General features: G+C 34.4%; 1 protein-coding gene across 1 annotated transcript in view; it reads left to right on the forward strand.

Annotated features, from left to right (window-relative positions):
• The first annotated feature begins 3,782 nt into the window (after positions 1–3,782).
• LOC124368211 (venom protease-like) overlaps positions 3,783–21,851 on the forward strand; it is a 31,434-nt gene continuing 13,365 nt past the window's right edge. Inside the window, exons 1-6 of the mRNA XM_046825486.1 lie at positions 3,783–3,840; positions 10,977–11,064; positions 13,465–13,721; positions 15,874–15,975; positions 17,843–17,993; positions 20,881–21,056. Of these exons, the coding sequence (XP_046681442.1) occupies positions 3,783–3,840; positions 10,977–11,064; positions 13,465–13,721; positions 15,874–15,975; positions 17,843–17,993; positions 20,881–21,056 (832 nt within the window). The remainder of the gene's footprint in view (positions 3,841–10,976; positions 11,065–13,464; positions 13,722–15,873; positions 15,976–17,842; positions 17,994–20,880; positions 21,057–21,851) is intronic.

The raw sequence follows: 21,851 nt of genomic DNA on the forward strand, positions 1-21,851 counted from the left end.
TCAAGAGATAGCCTATCTTGCAACTGATAGTAAAATTTTACATGGTTAGGTAGGTGTACATTGTTTGCCAGGCCAACCTTCTTGAATAAACTTAATTACATCTTTTAGAGTTTCATCATTTTTAGTTTCATTGCGGATTTCAGATTTCCTACTTTCTGAAACTTGGGAATTTTTACTTAACGTGTGAACTACTTCTACTAATTCAGGATCATCATAAACTTTATCTTTTAAATATGACCTAGAGAGACAATCAGAAACATACATATGTTTACCAGGAACATAAATTACTTAAATTGTATTTCATTAGTTTAAGTCTCATTCTTTGCAATATATTATTGTGAATCTTTGCAACATTCTTTGACATTATTGACACTAACGGCTTGTGGTCCGTTTGTACTTCAATCTCAGACCTACCATAGAGAAAATGGTGATACTTTTTCACAGCTTCACAAATTGCCGACATTTCTTTCTCAGTTTAACAATAACCTATTTGAGTATCCGTTAAACTTTTTGAACCGTAAATTATCGGTTTACTATTTTGCATAAGAGCGAAACCCATTCCGTCTTTTGAGCTATCGCATTGTAACACAATTGGTTTGTTTTCATCAAAATGAGCTAGTACCGGTGCACTACTGATCACCCTACTTTTAAGTTATTTAAAGCTTTTTGATGCTTCGGCATCCACAAAAACGCAACATCTTTCCTTAGTAACTCTTTTAGAGGACTCGTTACTTCTGCCATGTTTGGAATAAAATCACGAACAAAATTGAAAAGCCCCAATAATCTTTTCAATTCTTTTTTGTTTTTGGGGTTTTGAAGCCCACTGATAGCTCTAACACGGTCCGGGTCAGGAGTGTGTCCTCCTTGTGAATAAATTTCACCAAAGTATTTTACACTTTTAACTTTGTATTGGAACTTAGATTTATTAAACTTGACATTACTTTTTCTAGCCTTCTCAATGACTTGCTTGAGTATTTTCTTTTAAACTCGGTTTTGTTGTAAATGAAAAAATAACGATCTGTGTGCCTTAATGGTTTCGGATCCAAAACTGATACTTTCCCTAAACTCATCATCATCAGAATGTGTTTTTGCGGTCGTTAATAACTAGTTTGAGTTTCCGAACCCTTTTAAACCCTTTCACAACCGAGATTTCCTTGTCTGTTTATTGTGAAAGAACGTAACGAGTTAGGGCAGTGAAGAGATTTGTGCCCAAGAAGACCAAAGTGAATATGGACACTTGGAGAATTACATTCGATGGCGAGGAAAAAGACAATTTCTGCATAGGTTGCCGCTTTTTGAAAAAAATATTATTTAGATTAATCTGGCCGAAGGTATGGTGCAATCTGGAATGTTCAACTTACGAGTCCTCATTAAGGATCAGGACCCGAAATTATCTGGACATAAATATTAGATGCATCAGTCTTCTCTAGAGACATCCGTCTCACAGATATCACAATCACTTTACCTTCATCTGTCCTCATCCTGTTATTTATATTTGGTGTCGGTATTTCGAATTATCAGTGGTTGGCACTCAGAATTCTTTTATATACTGGATAACAATTGTGCCTGGAGCTTTTACACTAGTAATAAAGTTCGGTAATTTGACAACTTTATTATGGATTTTAAAATATGGCTTACACATTTCCAAGATAACAACGCATCTCCTGATGCGTTATTATCTTGGGAAATATTATTATACGTTATATTATATAAATATTATTATACGTTATTCTTCTTTCCTTCTTCCTAGAAGGAAAGAAGAATGACGTAACAGGCGTAACATCTAGCCTTCAGCTTATCCGTTACTGGCCGACCGGATCGTGCTCATAAGTCATATACGTGTCTGCCAAGTTTTATCATTCTGCTTATTACATTTGTTTGAATCGTTAAATGTTGTATGTTCTGAGTGTTTTATTAACTTTCAATGACTCGTGTTTATAAATACCTAATGAAAAACACCTCAAAACATGTTTATGACATGTTCACAACTATTTAATATCTAAGTTTTCCTGTTTACGCTACGTCATTACCAAATTCACAAAAGTTCTTGAAATAATCACCGTGGAAGGCTATTTTTCTTAACAGATGTTAAAGCGAAACTGCTAATAATACATATCTGTCTGTATAATAGTTGAGTAGAAAAGCGTCTTTATGGCTGACGTTTCAACAAACAATGATCAATGTAAATAAGGGCCGTTGTCACCAACACAGCTGAACCGTAGTTGTGTTTAACTGATGGTTTAAAACCACTGGGGACTTTCCCCGTAATCTAAACCTCATTTAACTAACGTTTAGTTAAAGTCAAGTCCAGCCATAGTTAACCTAACCTAACCGCGTATGCAGTAAACCGACTGTTGCCACCTTCACTTCCGTCTGCTCAGATATTGTTTAGTTACACTTTGAGGTTATGTGACTTTTGTCATGAGAAACTATAGAGGAACTTTTGGATGTGTTTTACGCAATTGAAGCTGGTTTGAGTCAAGTTACATTTAAATGCAACAGTGATTATATCGAAGGGCGCTTATATTTATTTCCTTCAGGTAAATTTTATAATATATTAATTGATTCCTGATTCAGTAGTCTACTGTTAACACCGCGTTAGTTCTTTTTAATAGTCTACATATTCTGTAATTAGCCTACATTGTGCTGTTACAAATAAAATTCAAACCATTACCAATAATTACTAATATTAAATGTAGTAATGTGAATGTTGAGTTTAGCTCCAGTTCACCTTCCTCTTACTAGGAGCTAAAATGTTTGTGTGTGTTTTACTTTCTGAATAGTGGTGTAAATCCTTAGTTTGGTTAAATATATGCATTTTACAGCTTCATTTCATGTATAAGTGACGTTAGAGTTTCCAGCCCGGTTCCGGGTAGGCCGCTCCGAAAAACTCGATAATACAAATGAAAAACTTATGGTTTTTATGGTTTATCACCACTGAAAAAATATTTACAATATATGTATAACTCCTCTCACCACCATTTTGTCTTAATTTAAAAACATTTGTGGAAATCGTCGATGGATTTGACGGGACAGAATACTTTTTTCTCTGGGCAGGCACAGCACACACACGGTTCTTTTGCTGATCCCGTTATTTGCGCAAACACCACAACGCTTTCTTGTAATTGACGTTGGGTTAGTCGGGAGATGTTACCAATACTGCAAGTTAGTCTCACAGCATTTTGAGTTCCTTTCATGAGCATAACCTCAAACTTTCCAGTTCATAAGCATTGAAAAAAGACAAAGTTTGAGCTATCGATCATCTATTTTCACTAACGAATCCGGGGAAATGTTTTAGTCAGTTCAGTAAAGAATTTCGTTACGTTCTGACGGATACCTCGAGACTCGATTGTTTTGGTGGAAATGTTCACAAGTACTTTTGTTTCGTAAAATTCTACTTTGGTTTTGTAAAAGTTCTATGTTTGGTTTCGCCTAAGAACTAATTACTGATCTGTTCAACAAGGATAATATTATTATTGACCATTGTCTCAGATCTATTGATATTGTAGACATGATTTTATAACCTAATTATTAAAACTGTTTTGTCGGTTCTTTGGAGACTTGGTTTGTCCTTCCTCAAGGAGGCGGTGACCTGTGAGGAGGTTCTCGCCATTTAGGACCCTTAGGCGTTTACTGCGCATGCCCTTGACTGTGTACCCTTTGATCATGAAATGCAGTTTCAATATCTGCTGTGTCCCTATAAAGATAATTTTCATTCTTGAAAAGTTCGATTCCCTTAGACACTTTCGACAGTTAGGCATTTCCGAAAGATCATATTCGGGATGCATGACGATGCGAGTCCTGAGAGAGTTGGCTTGACAGAAGCGAAGTCAAAGTTGCGTCAGTTTCACGATTCTCCTCTACATTGTGCAACAGTGCAAACCAGCACGGTTCACTTTGCTATTGTTAAGTTATGGCAGACATACGTCATGTCAAATCTATACAAGGCGAGCTAAACAGATCCTGGTCACCACCTATCGGATACCACCGATCAGGTGTTTAATAGCACCGAAATCAGTGTTTCCCAAACTTTTTGAACTCAAGGCTCCCTTTTCGTTTGCACTACTTTCCGCGGCGCGCCCCATCCCCTCAGCTTATCTTAATAGAGTCTATGAAAGAATAACAACAAGTTATTGTGATTTTACAGTTCACATAATAATTCACATTGGTAACATTTTTTACTATATGCCTATTGTAAATTAGCCATCATAAACATATCAAGTAACACCCCTGTTTTTAATAAATTATGTAAAACTATGTACTTTTCAGTATTACTGGTTGTTAAAGAAGTATGCTATTGTTGTATTATTGTTAGGCTTGGAGTAATACAAGTCAATATATAGAGGGAAGTAAGTAAAGTAAAAAGCGTTTAACATTTCAAGTATAGTTTAAATAATTCGATGATTGTTTCATAAAAATTTCAGTTTAACTAGTCAGATTGTAGGCTATTTACTCAAATTCATCACAGTTCGCAGTATTCATTTAAAGTTTCACACAAGCCAATCGGACATATTTTCTAAAAGTCTATGCAAAGGATGAGTATTTGAATTAGTAAATAAAAATCTGGACACATGTTCGAAACAGCAAAACACAAACTTCTTTTTCAATTTTTCAGGTTTGTTCTTTATTTTGATTTGATGACTACCACGGCTGAGAAGTCCGCCTAACAAAGGTGGGGAGTAGCAAAAGGTATCAACACAAGCAACGCTTTCCTGGTAATTTGCGGGTTCACGTTTTTCGACGTTACACCCAACTCTAGCAAATAATTGTATAACGAAGTATCTGTTGGAATTCAAACAGTTTTTCACTCTGTTCAACGTTTAGATGCATTTCTTTGTTAAATGGATTTGATACCCACATTATAAAGTTGGCTTCGTTGATAGGTAGGTATTCATTAAAATATACTCAGTTTGGAAAGATCTTTCTTCAATAAACTGTTTCAGGGCAGAAAATCTAGTGTATTACATTTAACCATTACAGCCTTCCACAAATCGAGTTTCTTTTAAACCTTCCACCTTGCCTGACAGGTTTAAGATATTTGTGTTCTTTTCTTGCAATTAGTATGTTCAACTTTTCAAACAATTCAGTAAGAAAAGCTATCTTCGACGGGAAGTTCTTATGCATAAATTTACCGGAAATGATATGGTTTTTATCCTTCTAGTAAATATATATCTCGCGTCTCAGCTCGAACACCCTAGAAAGGTGTTCTATAGACAGTTTATAGGGTGTTCTATAACCCTAGAAGGTTTATTCTACAGTAGTTCTACAGAACTACTGTAGAATAAAACATGAGTGATCAGATCCTATTTCCTTGTAAATTTAACAATTTTAAATATATCGTGCAGTTCAGCGGCTAATTCTTCTCTAAGGATTATGCAATGGGTCACAATCGCTTTCGCTCGAACGGAGCTTTAAGCTCCCCTTTTCGATCCGCCATTGAACTGCCACTATCAGTAGACACATATTTGAACACATTTTTGCCAGTCAATGTAATACTTATTGGTTTGTCTGGGCAGAGTGATGTGTAGCGTCAAGGCAACACGTTCCAAGAAATGGTGGTGAGTGCGCCTGCGATCCCTCACCAGAACTCTATACATGCAAAGACGTAGCCATCCCTTTTGTTTATGCTTAATTGTTTTAATATAAAAGTAATTTATGGTGCTGTAGGTATATTAATAATAATTAAATAATTCGATATGACATTATAAATGTAGTGTAACATTTACATTCACATAAACATTCACCAATGTTTCAATCCTGGAAGGCTTTAAACAAATCTAATAACTTTCACAAGATTCCGTGGCCGACCAGTCACCCAACAATAACCATTGGTCAGCCGTCATTGGAGACAAATATTTGTCTTTATTCGATTGGCAACATTGACTCAGCAACTAATACATCGTTGAGTAATTCTTGGACTAGATGGACTAATTTTAATCGTTCTGCTTCAAAATCTGAATTGTAATATTAACTCTTTGTTGTACAACTGGAACTAATTGCATTAACATTTTATTTTATTTTAAAACGTGTTCCAGTGGAGGGCTCAATATGGTTTTTAATATCTTTTACCAGTTTTCGTCAAACTTAAACTAGAGTTACGGTGGGATATAGTTCACAGCACCATCCAATGGCCAGTCCTAGTACTACGATTTATTTATTGTTAATAGTGCAACAGTAGCGAATTCTGTTGACTGATACTGGAAGTGACCTCATTGAGGCATTTAGGATTTAATTGTATTTTACCTACATAGCTCTTTACGTAACTAGGACTTTTTGCGGGGGGGAGGTGAATGTGGTTAAAGACCACACCACACGGATGGGGTGGAGTGGGGGTGGAATAAATATATTTCTCTGAGTTTTCAAAACAAGTTGGATTGCTTTTTTGTGTGCATTGTTTCATCTTTTAGGGCTTTGGGAGTGGGGAGGGGTGTTCTATTCCCTCATGACAACCCCCGCCTTAGGCACGCCACTGCTTGAAATTCTTTAATATATGTTTTGTCTGGTTGCATTATAATAGCCGTTTCTGAAGTCATATTCACATATTGCTTAGGGAAAATTAAACAGTAAAACGGGAAATATTACCAATAACAAGCTGCCTAGATAAATAAGGATATGATTATCATTGTGGTTTGGCCTTGGAATTCTGCCAACATTTTGCAAGAAATATCATGCTCCATGAGCAACAACATTTCATGTAATCGTTCTTTTATATTAAATACAAGTATAAATGTGCGCAAACTGCAGACGTCCGTTTATATGTAAGTCGGTTGGACAAGGTTTAATATACTGGGGAGGAAGCGAGTACCTCGTTGCCCGTAGGCGTGAGAGTGGCATAAAATCACAATTTTCTGAGTTACTTTACAATTTAAAATTTTCTTCTTTTTTGATCCAAGGGATGTACGAACAAAACCTTTCAGTGTTTCAAACACATTGGTTCAGAAATATACTACCTACCGATCGCGCAGATTTTTATTCGTCTACTTAGAACATCAATAATTTGTGTTGAATTCAATTCAATTCTTTATTTTCACATATGATTTGTACAGTTTTACAAAAAATATACAAATATTGTGTTTTGTCAAGTAACACAATGGAGTAAAGTATAATCAAAGAAGGAAAAGCAAGAACGAGATACCTTAACTTTGTAAGTACAAATTGAAAGGAAGTCAAAAATTAAACTCGAGGAACTCCTTAAGAGAATAAAACACTGAACTCTTTAGGTTTGTCAGCGACCTCTTAAACCCAGAATATAGCGATGTTGCTCGAACCGCATCCTTACTTATATATTTACAAATATAGCTAATATATGTAATACACACTGCAATTATTTTACACTTGTTTTGAAAATTAAAAGCTAATTTGGGAAATATAACAATAATATATTGAAATAGGATTTAAAAACTCTCTACAGTGTCTTCCTTGCACAAATGCGAACCTACGATAGAAATACTCATTAGAATATGTGCAAACAAAAACAGGAAATTCGAACTGCGGTAGCCTGGGGCTCTGTAGAATAGATCCTTACATCGCTTTGGAAACGCTCTATCTGAAATGTCACCGTACAGAATCGATTGCATAACAGATGTGACTGGATAATAAATTCATCCGATGAACTAGTATATTAATTAACGTTCATCCTACCTGTGGCGAAGTTTTAAAAGCAAGAGACCGGTTGTATCCACTTGATATTTAATTTTATGAAACGTTTGTTGGAGTGGCTTTACAATCTTTTCTTGGTCATCGAAATCCTTTTTCTCACTGTCTCTCAAACTAATCTGTTTTTCCTCAACGATAAGTTCATCCCTCAAATGGGGCTGTGATGGCTTATCGGATCCATAGTGATTATAAGCAAAAATTCAAAAATATGGACGCGATTGATGTTATGTTTCCGACACCTTTTGTAAACTGACGTGTCTAGATAGAGGATACTAGTGCTTTATTTTTGAGAAGATTTAAGACCAGATTGTACTCAATTTTGCTGACCAACTAAATTTAAATTCGAATAAGAAACATCGAATGTAATAAATAAGAAGTTCTAAGAATAAAGAAATAATATTCACTGTTAAAGGACACGTCCCCCAACTTCAGTAATAAGAATGTAGCTGTTAGTAATATTTTACTATTATCTTTGATAGATTGAAAGTGGTTCCAGCGATTTCAGAGACTTCGTTATTATTTGCTCTATATATGTTTGCTCTATTTTTAAAGAAACCATTTCAGAAATGGATAATCTTAAATAGAGCTTGCATTATATATAGCTCCCAACAGTTCGAAGTCTGGGTTAACCCCATATATAACGAACCTCGCAAACAGATGCATTTCCACCTATTACAGGTTTTGTGTAAGAAGTGTGTTGGAGCACTAATCCTAACACTTAATGATCTTTTTAACAGATTAACTTAAATCTGCCAATAGGGGTAAAATTAGCCTTCCCACGTAAGTACAATATTTAGCACGTCCAAATATGTACAGGAATATAACATGCTTCAATAGTGGCCCGAAAATAAATAATTTATAGAATGTTACTGTTGCAGTTTTCAGCCCTTGTGACCACTGTATGTCGTAGGCACCTAATAGGTTGACTGTTTTGTAATGAACTTAGCAATGAACGCTTCTATCGACAATCATACAAATGTGTTACATTTAACAACATGTATTTTAAAACAATAATAAACCGATACAACATATTTTTGAAGTTCCTGTCAGAACGTAACAAAAGTCTTACAAACCGATCCAACAAAGTAACTTCATCACATGTGTCACTATTTATTGAAAATATGTTCGATTTTTTTACCTTTTGGCTTGTAAATCAAAAGTTTTTTTATACCAATAGGAACCTACAAAACATTATTGAAATTTTGTAAAAGTATTATTAATAAAGTTACACCATTATACTAATGATTTATAATTTATAAAATTATTAATTCATAGGCAAATCACGCCCATGACTTGATGGAATTCAATCTTGTAGGATGTATGATGACAGCCTTTCTACTGACAGCACGCTTCCACTCTGCCTTCTTCACTCAGGAATCAGTTTTGTCAAGTCGGTATTTCGAACAGCTAACTGTATGTTGATTAGGGCAAACAGGTTTAACTTAATTTGCTTGGTTCGAATGATCAACACCGTTAAAGTGCTATTTCTCCCGGCCAGTTTTGAAATTAGGGATCGTATGTGGCCTAATAGTTAAAACAGTAAGAGAATCATTGTGTGCTGGTATTATAATGACCGACCTTTGAACGATAAAAAGTGATCGTCAACCCTTTTATAATTTTGTATGACGTAGGATTTTAATATGACATAGGTCGTACGAAATTTCTAGAACATATCTCGAAGTCCTCGAGGAACGTTCCTTTTGAGGCGACGAGCCTCCTTTACTCCTTTATGCTCTATTTGGAACATTTGGTAAGACAATCTTCACGTCAAATAAATTATGTATTTTTATCTCGTATCTTCCTCCGAATTCCTTCTCTGACAGATAGGTAATGAAATATTCTGAAGGAGAAAAGAAGCAGGAAACAAATCACTTTGGTATGTGAAAACTCAGGAAATTGTAACACAGAATTCCAGAACAAAAACTTCAAGACCTCCTCTTTTCCTGTAAAATAAGTGTCCTCAGAAGGACGTAGTGATCGTTGTGGTAAGCCTTTCACCACATACTTGTATACGTTTGCCAAGGCCATTCGGAGTGGCATCTACCTGAACAGTTAAAGTAGTCAAGAAATTTATAGAATTGTTCTTGAATTGATTACCTACGCTACTGGAGAATCTATGTAGGGCAATTTCATTGCTACACAGAATGCGACATTTGCTCGCATTCTTTCTATATAAGTTTGGATTTCTGACTTTCCACGTTTTAGAAAAAAATCAATCAAGGAAGAGACTCTCTTGACTGTGAAATAAAGAACCCGACTAGACCTCAGAAGTCAGAAGGTTTACACCTGTAAGTAGACTTTATACTGGGTACAGCAAAAAACCCGACGTGTCACAAAGTTGGGCAACCCAATGAATGTCCAGGAGCGGCACATCACTAACCGCAAATGTCGAGATAATTGGGTAAAATGGTTTACCGTGGAGGGTAATTGTTGGAGTGGGTGGTACTCCCTTAATTTTAAAGGCTTTTTAAAGCCTAAACATGAGGAAGTATGGCTTCCCCTGCTCGCTTTATCTGGATAAGGCTAGAACAGTGGATAGCTTCCTCTTCTTCCAAAGTTGCATTATGAAGATAGTGCCTGTTATACCTCCCCATGGAATCTCGAGAAGAGGCCGTTGCTACACCAATCATACCCATCCTGACCATCCGGAAGCAGAGTAAAGACCCGTTTATGATCAAGTAGAACGATGCGTTTCCTCAGCCAAGAGAACAAATAAAGAAAGAAGAACCAGGATGTGCACCTCTAGTCAAAGGATTTTGAATTTAGAGGATTAAATACATTTCTCTAAAATATGGCACGGATAACAAGGTCACTAGTATTTACATAAAAGTTCAATTTATATAAATTATTTCATTATTTGGTTCACTTATGGTCTACATGTAAATGTGAAAATTCCCAGTCCATCGACAAATGTGTAGTGGACGAAAACCAAAATAAATTACGTTTTTAGTCTTTTCAATATTTCCAAAGATTTGACCAGACCAGCGTTTATGTACTTCCAAATAGAAAAGACTACAAACTTCCCAAGAGTGAACAAATAGATTATAATAGAACAACAAGTCGTGAAGTATTTCACTATGACTAATATCTCTAACGTTTTCGATAAAAACCTGTAACAAATTGTTGATTCCTTTAGTTGCACATGTAATACACTTTGTCATACCGATTGCTGTCAGATTTGCAGAATTTTAGGGTCTAATGCAAAGTTATCTTTTTGTAAGTGACTAGGAAATAAAACTTTGAGGGCCTAATTCACAATGTATGGAGACGAACTAAAATAATGCACTTCCATAAACACAACTTGATTTTCTTTGTTACAGTGTTGGTAGGAGTGAATATATGCGTTCTGGCAGCACTGCAAGAAGTGGATTCAACCGCAGCCTCTAAAGGTGTGAACTACCCACACAAGTGAGTCATAGGTATTGACTGCTCTTGTATTTATAGTTCATTTAATCTATAGTTCATGTAGTGGATCTCTTCATATATGAAACCCATTGCTTAGATTGTCCATACGGTTTTAGTAATTTATTGCTATCAGAATATGAACATAGGGCTTTTGGGAGGAGTTGGGATGGGGGAATTGTAAAAACAAATGGCTGGGTTTAAAAATGCAACATCTCGTAATAATTTTATTTATTTATTGCAGTCAACCATGTGAAGTATAAAAAAAATTCCAAAAACATTTTTTTACAATTTAGAAAAAGTATTCCACTTTATAATAATTTAAAACGTGTGTTAGCTCATCATTATCCATTAATGTAATTATTTTATTTCATGTTATTGATCACCCTAAGAGAGAAATAGAATAATATTAAATGTACATTTTATTTGCATTTTTATAAATACAGTGGTAGCAGAAAGTGAATAGTGATAAAGTTATTTTACAAACATTTTCATACTAACATATAAGTACGCATATTCATATGTTTTAAATAATGCATATTGACACAATCCTTTCAAAAATATAATTTGTGTGTTCATTATAAAGCTCTGTTTTATAAATAACCCAAGATCTTTTAGTACCTTTGTCTTGAATCTAGTTATGTATTGAATAATTAGTTGATAATATTAAATAGTACGTAATTCAGTATAATTTCTAAATGTTACTATGGAGGTCAGCGATATATCGTTTTGTTTTCAAAATATTAAAGCTATTTAACTAATAAATTATTAGAGTAAATACATGTTATGTAAAAGTTGACCATTTCTGTTCACTTAAATTTCAAGTCTCGTATAATTGGAAGAACGATACTTTTGTATGAGTGAAAGGCGATTAACCTTTCAGTGAGAATGAGTAGTAAGAAAGAGACACACCACCAATTTTGGCCAATTAAATATAAATTACAGCGTACTTTAAATGTAATTCTTTAGAGTTAGTGCTTCAGAGCCCGTTCAAAAGGTTGCCAAAGCAATCACTCGAGTAATCATTTTGGATGACTGCCACACATTGTGTGAAATCTACACAATCATGTTCCTAACCCTGTTTTCCTCATTGATTAAAATGCAAGACGCTGGAAGTATATAACGTACAACTGCCGTCACACAATATTAAACTGCAGGAAGGCAACACTTATAATTAGCGGATCTCTTGACTTTATTAATTATGAAGTTGTTAAAATTAATTGCTCTATCCATTTGATGTTGAACATATTTGTAAGCACTATGGTTATGTATCATAAAGTGTGATGTCAAAAAGATAATTAAATGTGTAAGTTAAAATTACAAGTACCGTAACTTAAATTGCTTACAGGATTACGATTCAAAGCACAGTTAATTACAGTTACAAATCATCTCGCCCAGATGTTGCTCACAATATCTCTAGGTTGGCTTCGTCCATTTTATTTTTATAAATGATTTCTTAATACTATTGAACGAACACAATAAATTAAATAATATATATATATCTGCAAAAACATATGATGCTCAAAATGTATAATCATTGGTAACTACTTTTCCCTCCTTCCAAGTTCAGCAACTCATCCGTTACCGCTAGCGCTGCGTGGCGGTATTTTCTGGAACTGTATGACGGCAGTCAATGTGAATGTTGTGTTAGCTCCAAGTTCATCTTCTACTTGAAATCTGACACTGTTTTACACTCGACTCCTGGAATCTGGAGTCATGTTTGTCTGACGAGATAAAAGCTCTCGAAGGTCACGAAGAAGCTCTCTTCATCGTTTTTAACATCAAAAGCACCTAGACAACAAAATCAAGTGTAATATAGGTGAAGAAGTGTTGTCATTGTCACAATTCAGTGCACTACGATGTTTGAGATTCTTCGTTGCCGACTTTTTTCGATCTCTTCAGACGGATATGACTCCAGATTTCAGGAGTCAGGACTGAAACAGCGTCATATTTCAGACGCTGGACTAAGCGTAACGTGAACTTGAGTGAACGTGAACTCCACATTCCCCTTTTAATTAATCCTTCCCACCGTAGCTATGTTATATGTATATGACGGCAGTTGTTTATGCAACCTTCTGAAGATCTTAGTGGCACACAAGCCAAGGCGTATGAAATGTATACTGATCTAGTATGTAGAATATCCATTAAAATATGTATATGTGTGCACAAGATAGATAGGATTATCTGCTGATGAAATTTATATTACGTTATATGGCATACCACTCATTATTTTTCATAACATCAACAATGTACAACTTAAGTGTGTCTTTAACATCTATTTTGATGACGATAAAATATATTAGATTACAAGAAAGTTACAAAATAATCATCAAAATACACGTTACAAACTTACTACTGGCTCTGAAAATCTTGTTCTTGAATAACCAATCCGTATGGCTCTTACAGAAGGCAGGTGGGGGATGACCTCTGCTTCATTCCAGAGACCTTGACCAACGGATTGTACTCTAGCCATGAGCGGAGATGCCCTCCAGGCGATAACAGTGCTGCATGCCGCTTGGTGCCGGGGGTGCCAGTCAGTGCCGGATGGATCATCCAGTACCGATGCCATCCTGGCTTCCGACTCAATACCACCCGAGTGGCTTCCATCTGCCTGCAACGTCAGGGTGGGGCAAGGTGGCTACCACCTCTTCCTTCTTGCCTGGGTTTGTACCTTCATTTGATCATCTACTTTTTACAGATATGAATTTACGAGTAAAGATTATGCTTACTGCAATAATAAAGTGTTTTACAAATATTAACATGCTTATAACATAAAAAAAGATTGCTTTGATTCTGAAAGACTATAAACTGGAGATAGTCTTTTCTATATCTTTTTTTTGTATGCAGCTAGCAGTGATTGCATTTTATTAATTAATACAATTATAATTAGTCAATGATGCATAAAAAATAACGGAGAATGTCCATACTCAATTATGATTCAATCGTTTAATCTGCAGACTCTATTCTTACTTTAAAACCAAAAAATATGTTACAAAGATTTTGTGTCTACCAGAATACTCATGTCAAGATCATATAGAATAGTAATAATTATTAGCAAACAGGTGAATGCTACAAAGACACTATCTAGATGACCGTGTTTTTTACTCTATAATTCTAAATACCAAAGCCAGCTTGTGAACCAACGGAATGAATATGAGTATAGAGCATAGAGTAAAGTTTGAAGAAGTAGAGTCTATATTAAAAGTCGGTTCCAAAATTTGATCATTACAAGCTCTCGTGTTGTAGCCTAGTAGCCTCCCTAGCTCTCCAGAAGAGGGCAGTTCTTATTTCTATCCTACCACGTGGCGCTAAATTCATCTATATTAATATTTTTCTGCAAAAAAGTTGTAAATCTGTTGTCTTTGATTTTTAGACAACAATTAATTAATAGTTCTATTACATTTTTAAATTTTAGTAGGTTTCTATCAAAACAAACTGTGTTTTAGACAAATGATTAAAGACAAAATAGCTAAAAATTTAATCTTACTACAAATGGCAAAAAATTGCACCATACTGAAAAATCTGGTTTTTTCATTTAAGAAATATAATTTTAATTTAGATTAATGAGCAGTTAGAATTATGCTACAGACTCTAAGTATGTTCATATTTTGAAGAAATTGGACATAATTATCATTTATGGATGTAGATGATCTTATCACTTTGTAAGATATTTCAAACCAAATAAGTGTTAAAGTTTGCATAAAACTCAATTGGTTGGTCTAAAAATAAATACATGAATAAAGGATATGGCAATTTTACTCATACTTACATTATACAGGATATCCCATAACTCTCTGGACCAAGGTAGGTATACATCCTTATTGCTCAGGTCATGACAAATACATTTCACCATTCTACATGGGTCTCTAATGATTAGTTTCCCATCTGTTTGTATGTATGTATTGGGTTTAGTAAAACAATCTCCAAAAATAATAGATTATTTGGCTCAAATGTTTATAATACAAGTCTGGTTACTAAAAAAATATTACGATATTATTTTTAATATTTTCAAAATAATGACCATTAATACTTTTTAACTCTGAGTACCTATTATAAAAGCCAGCAATTTTTATCAAGAACTACTTGTACAAGGATAACATTTTTTAAGGACTTTATAACAAATCTAATGGCACCAAAATTATTTAAATCAAATAAATAAATGATTTAGAGCAGGATTACTATACCTTTCTTCAGAGAGTTACAGGACATTGTGTATATTACACTTTTACTTTAAAATAGCATAGAAGAGATCTGCATGAAAATTATCTTTTAAATGTTAAATGGCACAGTTTACAGCAGTTGAAAATAGCATTCTGAACCGATCTCCTCAATAGTAAAAGTACTAAAAAGAGATTCAGTTTTGACTGTGAGCAGGAATTTAATTGAAACCGAGAGAACTCAAGTGGTACATCAAACTAGACTTTCTATAATTTTCCGATGGTGCAGAAACATAACATACACGCTTAAGATTTATTTTGTAATTCTAACTGCACTTTAACCTAATAAAATTATTTTTACTGTTCAGAACCAGCATTTTAAAATGGAAATTGTTGCCCTTTTTAGGAAACTGATAAAATTAATTGAAAGTGTAATAAATAGTTGGTGTCATATATTTGCACTATTTGTTCCAGGTTTTCTTTATTTGAACTCTAAATGTATTTTGGACACTGATTTTTAGATTTTCAGAGATATTGTGGTATGGTGTCTTTAGTCAGTGGGTTCTTTAGAATTAAAAATTAGAAGATGAAATTTTAATTAATTACTTCTTTAAAAAAAGTTGAAAAATGTTATTAAAAAATTTAACTTTTGTTTCAGAAAGTTCTTACAATTCCCGTTTCTTGCCCTCAAGATTCGTTTGTGGCAAATCAAGTCACCATAGAACTAAAAGAAGAGTCGATGGAAAGGTTTCTTCAAGAGGTAAGGAAAGATATGGTGATTAATTAACGTTCAATTATTTTTCCTTCTTGTGCAATAAGGTGAACAGAGAGTTTAAGTATGCTCTGTGCTTATGAGATTGTTTGAACCTCTGATCAATAAATTTCTTTGAAAGACGACTGACAATTATGTTGTGACTGGTTTCTAACAATGGAAGACTGAAGGTCACCCTAGTAATTAACATACAAACTTGTTTGTTGCGTTGATACAGGGAGTGGAGAGTAAATTGTGTCAAAATGCGTAACACTGAAAGCACTTAAAAGATACAATTGTATTTCATTCGCTTTATGCTTTTGATCACAGTTTTTCCTACTATCATCATCTGAACAAAATCTGTTAATTAAAATTGATTTAAAATCAAACGAATTTTGAGGAAAATTAAATTTCCTTGTATTTGTTCTTTTAATGGACTTAATAAGCGTTTGGTTTTGTTTTTTAATATTATTCAGTAGGTATTAGTACAGAAAAGACAGAACATAGAAGACTTAAATGGTGCACTGTTAATATAGCTCCATTCGAAGGTCAGACCTAGTGAATTCTTATGACTTGTTATACTTTCTAACTCCCCCCCCCCCCAAAAAAAAAGAATATGACATTTTCATCCATAAGAAGTTCTTGTAAAGAAAAATTTAAGAAATTGAAGATTCTTACTGTCCCTTGTGTCTACATGTATGAAGTACTGTATCAAGTTCATCAAAATTTGAACTGGTTTTCTAAAGAAAAAAACTATTCATCAACACAATAATAGAAATACTAATTTGTTACTGTATCCCCTACACACCACAGCCATATTTGAAAAAAGATTTTATTATATGGGTATTAAACTTTACAACAAATTGCCTAACAATTTCAAACAAATGCCACAGGTTGAATTCTTAGATAGAATAAAAAGTATGTTTGTCGAAAAGGCCTACTACAAGATTTTCGAATTTCTAAATGACAAAAACAAAATAATCTAGTTATGAAGACCTAGTGTTTTCTCCTAACTTAATTTAATATAACAAGAAACTCAATACTTTATCTCTATTTTGTTATTTTAAATATGTTATATTGTTACCAATTTTATTTTGTTGTTGTTAATTGTTTGATTAATTTTATTGTTTTTGTTAATTGTTTTGGATCTTGTTCTTGTTAAATCTATTACTACTAACGATGGGAGACCGAAGAAAGGGACATTTCTGACTATGTCATCTGTCTTACCAGCATAGCTGGATCTTGTAAGATGTAATATGACAATAAACATCTTATCGTTCACTAATTGCCCCGTAAAGCGTTTGGGTTTGGATTCTCTTTGGATCAGTTTTCTTGTTTTACCTCTAGAGTAAATAAAATTAACTGAAAAAAATGGCTAGCAAAGACAAACGTAGATATTTCACTGAGGTTAGTTTGCCAGTGATGTGCTGGAAAATGGCATTGCTAAGGCTGGCTACAAGATGACACTGAACAGTATTCCAGTGAGACTTCTGTGGTCTACAGATTTCCAAATATGAAATAAAACTAACAATTTTTGTATTTTATTCTTTTCTAATCAGAGCAATTTAAAACTAGTTGAGCTCAAGATTGTCAATTTTAGAAATTAAATGAAAGAACTTTTTGTTGATTCTGACTTCAAATGGCCTGAAATGAAAAACTCGTATGTCGTTCCAGTGGTTGCTAACATATATATAATGCTTTTAGTACCATGTCCAGTAGATATAGACTGTTGTAACAGTCACAAGATAATCCAATGCCAATGCCTGGACTTTGTTACGGTTGGGGTAGAGGTATACCTGACGATGAATATGAGAGTATGCACATGGTAATTATAGTTCTCGCAGTACATGATAATACATTACTGTTATGTTCCCAGGTGAATGGCCATGGATGGTGATCTTTGGCCACAGTAAGAGTGCCGACCCAAAAGATGGTATCCACTGGTTCTGTGCGGGCACACTAATCACCACCCGGCACATCATCACTGCTGCCAACTGTGTGGCTGCGCACAGACGGAGACCAGCAGTGTGTGTTTGTATATCACTCGTGTTTGCTGGATTAGCTATACCACAGAATGAAAATGGCCAGACAGAGTAAAACGTGCTTCGACTGATCAATCTCCGTTGAATAATTTTACAGTGGTCAGTTCTACCAACTTAAGCAAATAAATCAAACACAAATTTATTTTAATTTCCCCTGTTAGTGTATGGGTGGAGCAAATCAGCCAGGGGAATGTTTTGGAAGAGATTTTGTAGAGGGCAGTCATATCTAGTTTGTCATATTGTTTTTTGCTTTCCAATGAACAAAGGCCTCAAACCATTTACAGTTTTACTACACTGGCAGTGTAGTTCAAATATGGGTTAAATCTTTTCTGACATGATTGAGCTAAAAAAAAACACAATAATAATACTGGTATATTTATTGTTTAGATGATGACAATTTATCATTCTATATAATTATTTTGTAAATTGTTTAAAATCACTGTTCTTTCTTTACTTCCAGACTATAGATTCCTTCTTCTCAAAAATAAAGTACCTTTTGTCTTGTATGCCTCTCTTTCAGCATCTCATAATCCCAGCATCCCATTTTGCCTTTCCTCGTTTCCAATTAATTGTCCAGGATGGTGAGATCAAGGGAAAGCAGAATGGTAGAGTTAAGAGATGCTGAAAGATGATTGTGTGGTTATGCAGGGGATAAGTTTGTTTCAGTCAGAAGACAAATAGGGGAAACTTTTCACAAAACACAGAATGAAGAAAATGGTGTTGGGTCCAAAAAGTAGACAGTTTTGTTCCTTGAGCTAAACTGCAAGAGGTACAGATGTGTTGTTACTTACACATTGTATAAAATCCAACTTTTAAAGCATGCTTCTGTTAAGAGAATATTCCAAAGTTGTGAAGAAGAATCTTAGTCATATTGTTTATGAAAAGATCCATTCTTCCTATCCAATCCTATAGACCAAAAAGTTTGATCTTCTTTCATTAATATGCGGAAAAGTTCTAAAGTTTTAAGAGATTGATGAGATTTTCACTAACTCAACAAATGATAAAAGTATTAGCAAAATCTAATTTGGTATAAATGGTATCTTGCCAGGACAATAAGACATAAAGGGCAAATAAGAAGATAGATTTATGGTCAAGAGAGGGGCTAGAGATTTATCTTGACAGATAAAAAATTTCAAGACGTTATCCTGCTACAATCTATTTGTGGTACATCACCAAATCAGTCAAAGGTGTGCATACATCCTTTTGGGAAAATTAGAGCAATGGCTTTAACCCTAAAAAAAAGAAAGTCAAGAGGTTTATAGTTTTTCCAATGCAGAGAAAGGGACCGAGAAATACTGCTTGCTGGACTCTTCAGTCATCTTAAGCATTGGCAAGAGTGGATTAGAAATGCTATTCCTGAGCCTTTGAATATGAAAGATGATCTTAGTAAGTTAGTAGATTTACTATAGTCTGCAAATTTACAGGCAATTATAGTTAAGGGAGCACAGTAGATCCCAGATCACAGTGTTATGGGTTACAGCGATAAACTCTCCTCAGAAAAAAAAAAGTCTGAGGGAAAAGAAGACATCTTTAAAAGAGAGGGAGCCTGAAGAATGCCGCCTTTGAACATAAAACTATCCTGATAAGTATTCTTTTATGAAGAGGCCTTATATTTGCAGGAGTGCATGTTTGTGCATATCTTATCAGTTATTTGTTCCTTGTGTTCAGAAAATGTTTTACTGAAACAGGTGCTTTTTGTACTGTGTGACAATGATGGAGATCCAATGATTGGGAGGAACTGGCTCTGAGGTTGAAGGTCAGTGTCAAAGTTGGGAGGGTTATGTTAGAGTGTTCATTTGATTTACTATATTTAGGATCTTCAAGTTTAGTGTCCTTCTGGCTTGAAAGGACTCTAAGAGCATTTCTATGCAGAACGTAGAAACGTGGAATCTAATAGAGGATTGGGAAGTTGTTAGGAATATCCAAGTTGAGAGCTTTTGGAAGAGTTGATCTTAAAGGTAAAGGTTCTTCTAAACAACCTTTAGCACAGTAGAGCGATGTCGTGTTCCGCGGATGTATTATTTGTATTTATTCTTAGAACAATAATTTGAGATGTCCTTGATATAAAAACCCTATGTTAGTAAGATAGGGTAGTGGGCTATGACATAAAGTAAAAAACGATAATACATAATACAGTGGAAAGTCAATGTTAAAAGTCGTTACAAAAATTTGATTTCAATGCACTCTTATCTTGTAGTACCTGTAATCAGAGAAGATATGAGTCATTATTTTGGTATTAACTAGAATGTATTAACCACTATGAATTAACTAGGCGTAGCTTTAGGAAGGTTAAATTCTGGCTCGTTTATACCTTCTAGTTGGAGCTACACAGGGTACAGCAAAACCAATGTGTCACTCAAATCTGGACAACCCTATGAATTTCCAGAAGTGACTCATATCTAACCAAAAAATGGGCCTAGTATGCAGAGAATGACTGCTGCAGTTGGTGGGGATCTCTCAGTGCAGTTGTTAGCCTGGACATAAGAGTGTGCTATCCCTGCCCGCTTTACTGGAGACGCTGGCAAAGAGCTGGTATTATCTTCTTCCAGGGTGACATGATTGAGATGTAATGCCCACTATTTCTCCTCATGCATATCACAGGCAGCTCCTATACTACTAACCTTATCCATCCTTATAATATTCTGTCACTCCGGAAGCATGTGCAAAAAGATCCTTCTAAGACTAAATGCAATGAGATTTATTAGCTTCTTATCCTAAAATAAAAAACCGGGCTTGTTCTATAATATATAAGTCAAATCGGGGAGTTGGGGCTGTGTAGTGGTCAAGGTCGTTTGTGCCCCTATCCAAATATAGGCTAAGATAATATTATTTTTTAACTATCACTTAATACCAATCTGTATTTTTCTTACAGTTTCCTTGCAAGATTAGATGACCTCAATCTGGATGACACTGTGCCAGAAGGAGTTCTACCGATTGAAATTTCTATTGAGAAGAACAACATCATCATCTACCCTGGTTTCCAGCCGAACGTCGTCTTCACTCACAACATTGCACTGGTTAAACTGAAATTCGACCTTAGAATAACAAGTAAGTTATTTTTTCTAAGCATCAATAAAGGATATATATAGAAATTTGTATGAAGTATGGATAGGAAATGTTATTTTCAGTTTTAAATCTTTGATTGTGTATGGAGTAATTGTGTTGGTTGGTACACAATTTAAACCATAAGACTTGTGTGTTTTTATAAGAAAATTACAAATTAAGATGAAGTAATGAAGTAAAATAATATAATGGACACATTGCTAACTTATTGATAATGCAATCTGCACCATGATGTATCATTGATAACAAAATAAATTCATGATTTATGGAAATAAAAAAATTGAAATTAGATAGATTGCTCAAAAGAGTGAAGACGGAAAGAAATTACAAAATTAATTAAAAAGAATTACAAGCATTAAGAGTACAAAAGGCTACATCACAAAAATATAATAAATTTTATGAACTGAAGATTAAGCATGCTTATTAACTCATGTAATATGACAACAGGCGCAAATAACGTTTCTTCTTCTTTGGCAATAGGACAGTCCAGTGCATGACTAAAGGGAATGCAACTCAAGGTATCTCAGTTAGTGTTTATTAATTTTAAAGCCTCAGCTGTGATATTATAAAAATATTACAACTATTTATGTTGTATAATTGCAAATATAGTTACTTATACAGGGTTTTTCATAAAAAGTGTTTCAAATCAATTGTAAGGGAACGTATTATCATAGAATAGTGAACTATAACAGTTTCCTCACAAAATCAACCCTTGAGAACAATCTAAAACCATATATATTGGACAGTGATAGTCTAGTTGAAATAACCAACGCCCATTAT

The sequence above is a fragment of the Homalodisca vitripennis genome, chromosome 8, assembly GCF_021130785.1.
Source record: "Homalodisca vitripennis isolate AUS2020 chromosome 8, UT_GWSS_2.1, whole genome shotgun sequence".
In the NCBI taxonomy this organism is placed as follows: Eukaryota; Metazoa; Arthropoda; class Insecta; order Hemiptera; family Cicadellidae; genus Homalodisca; species Homalodisca vitripennis.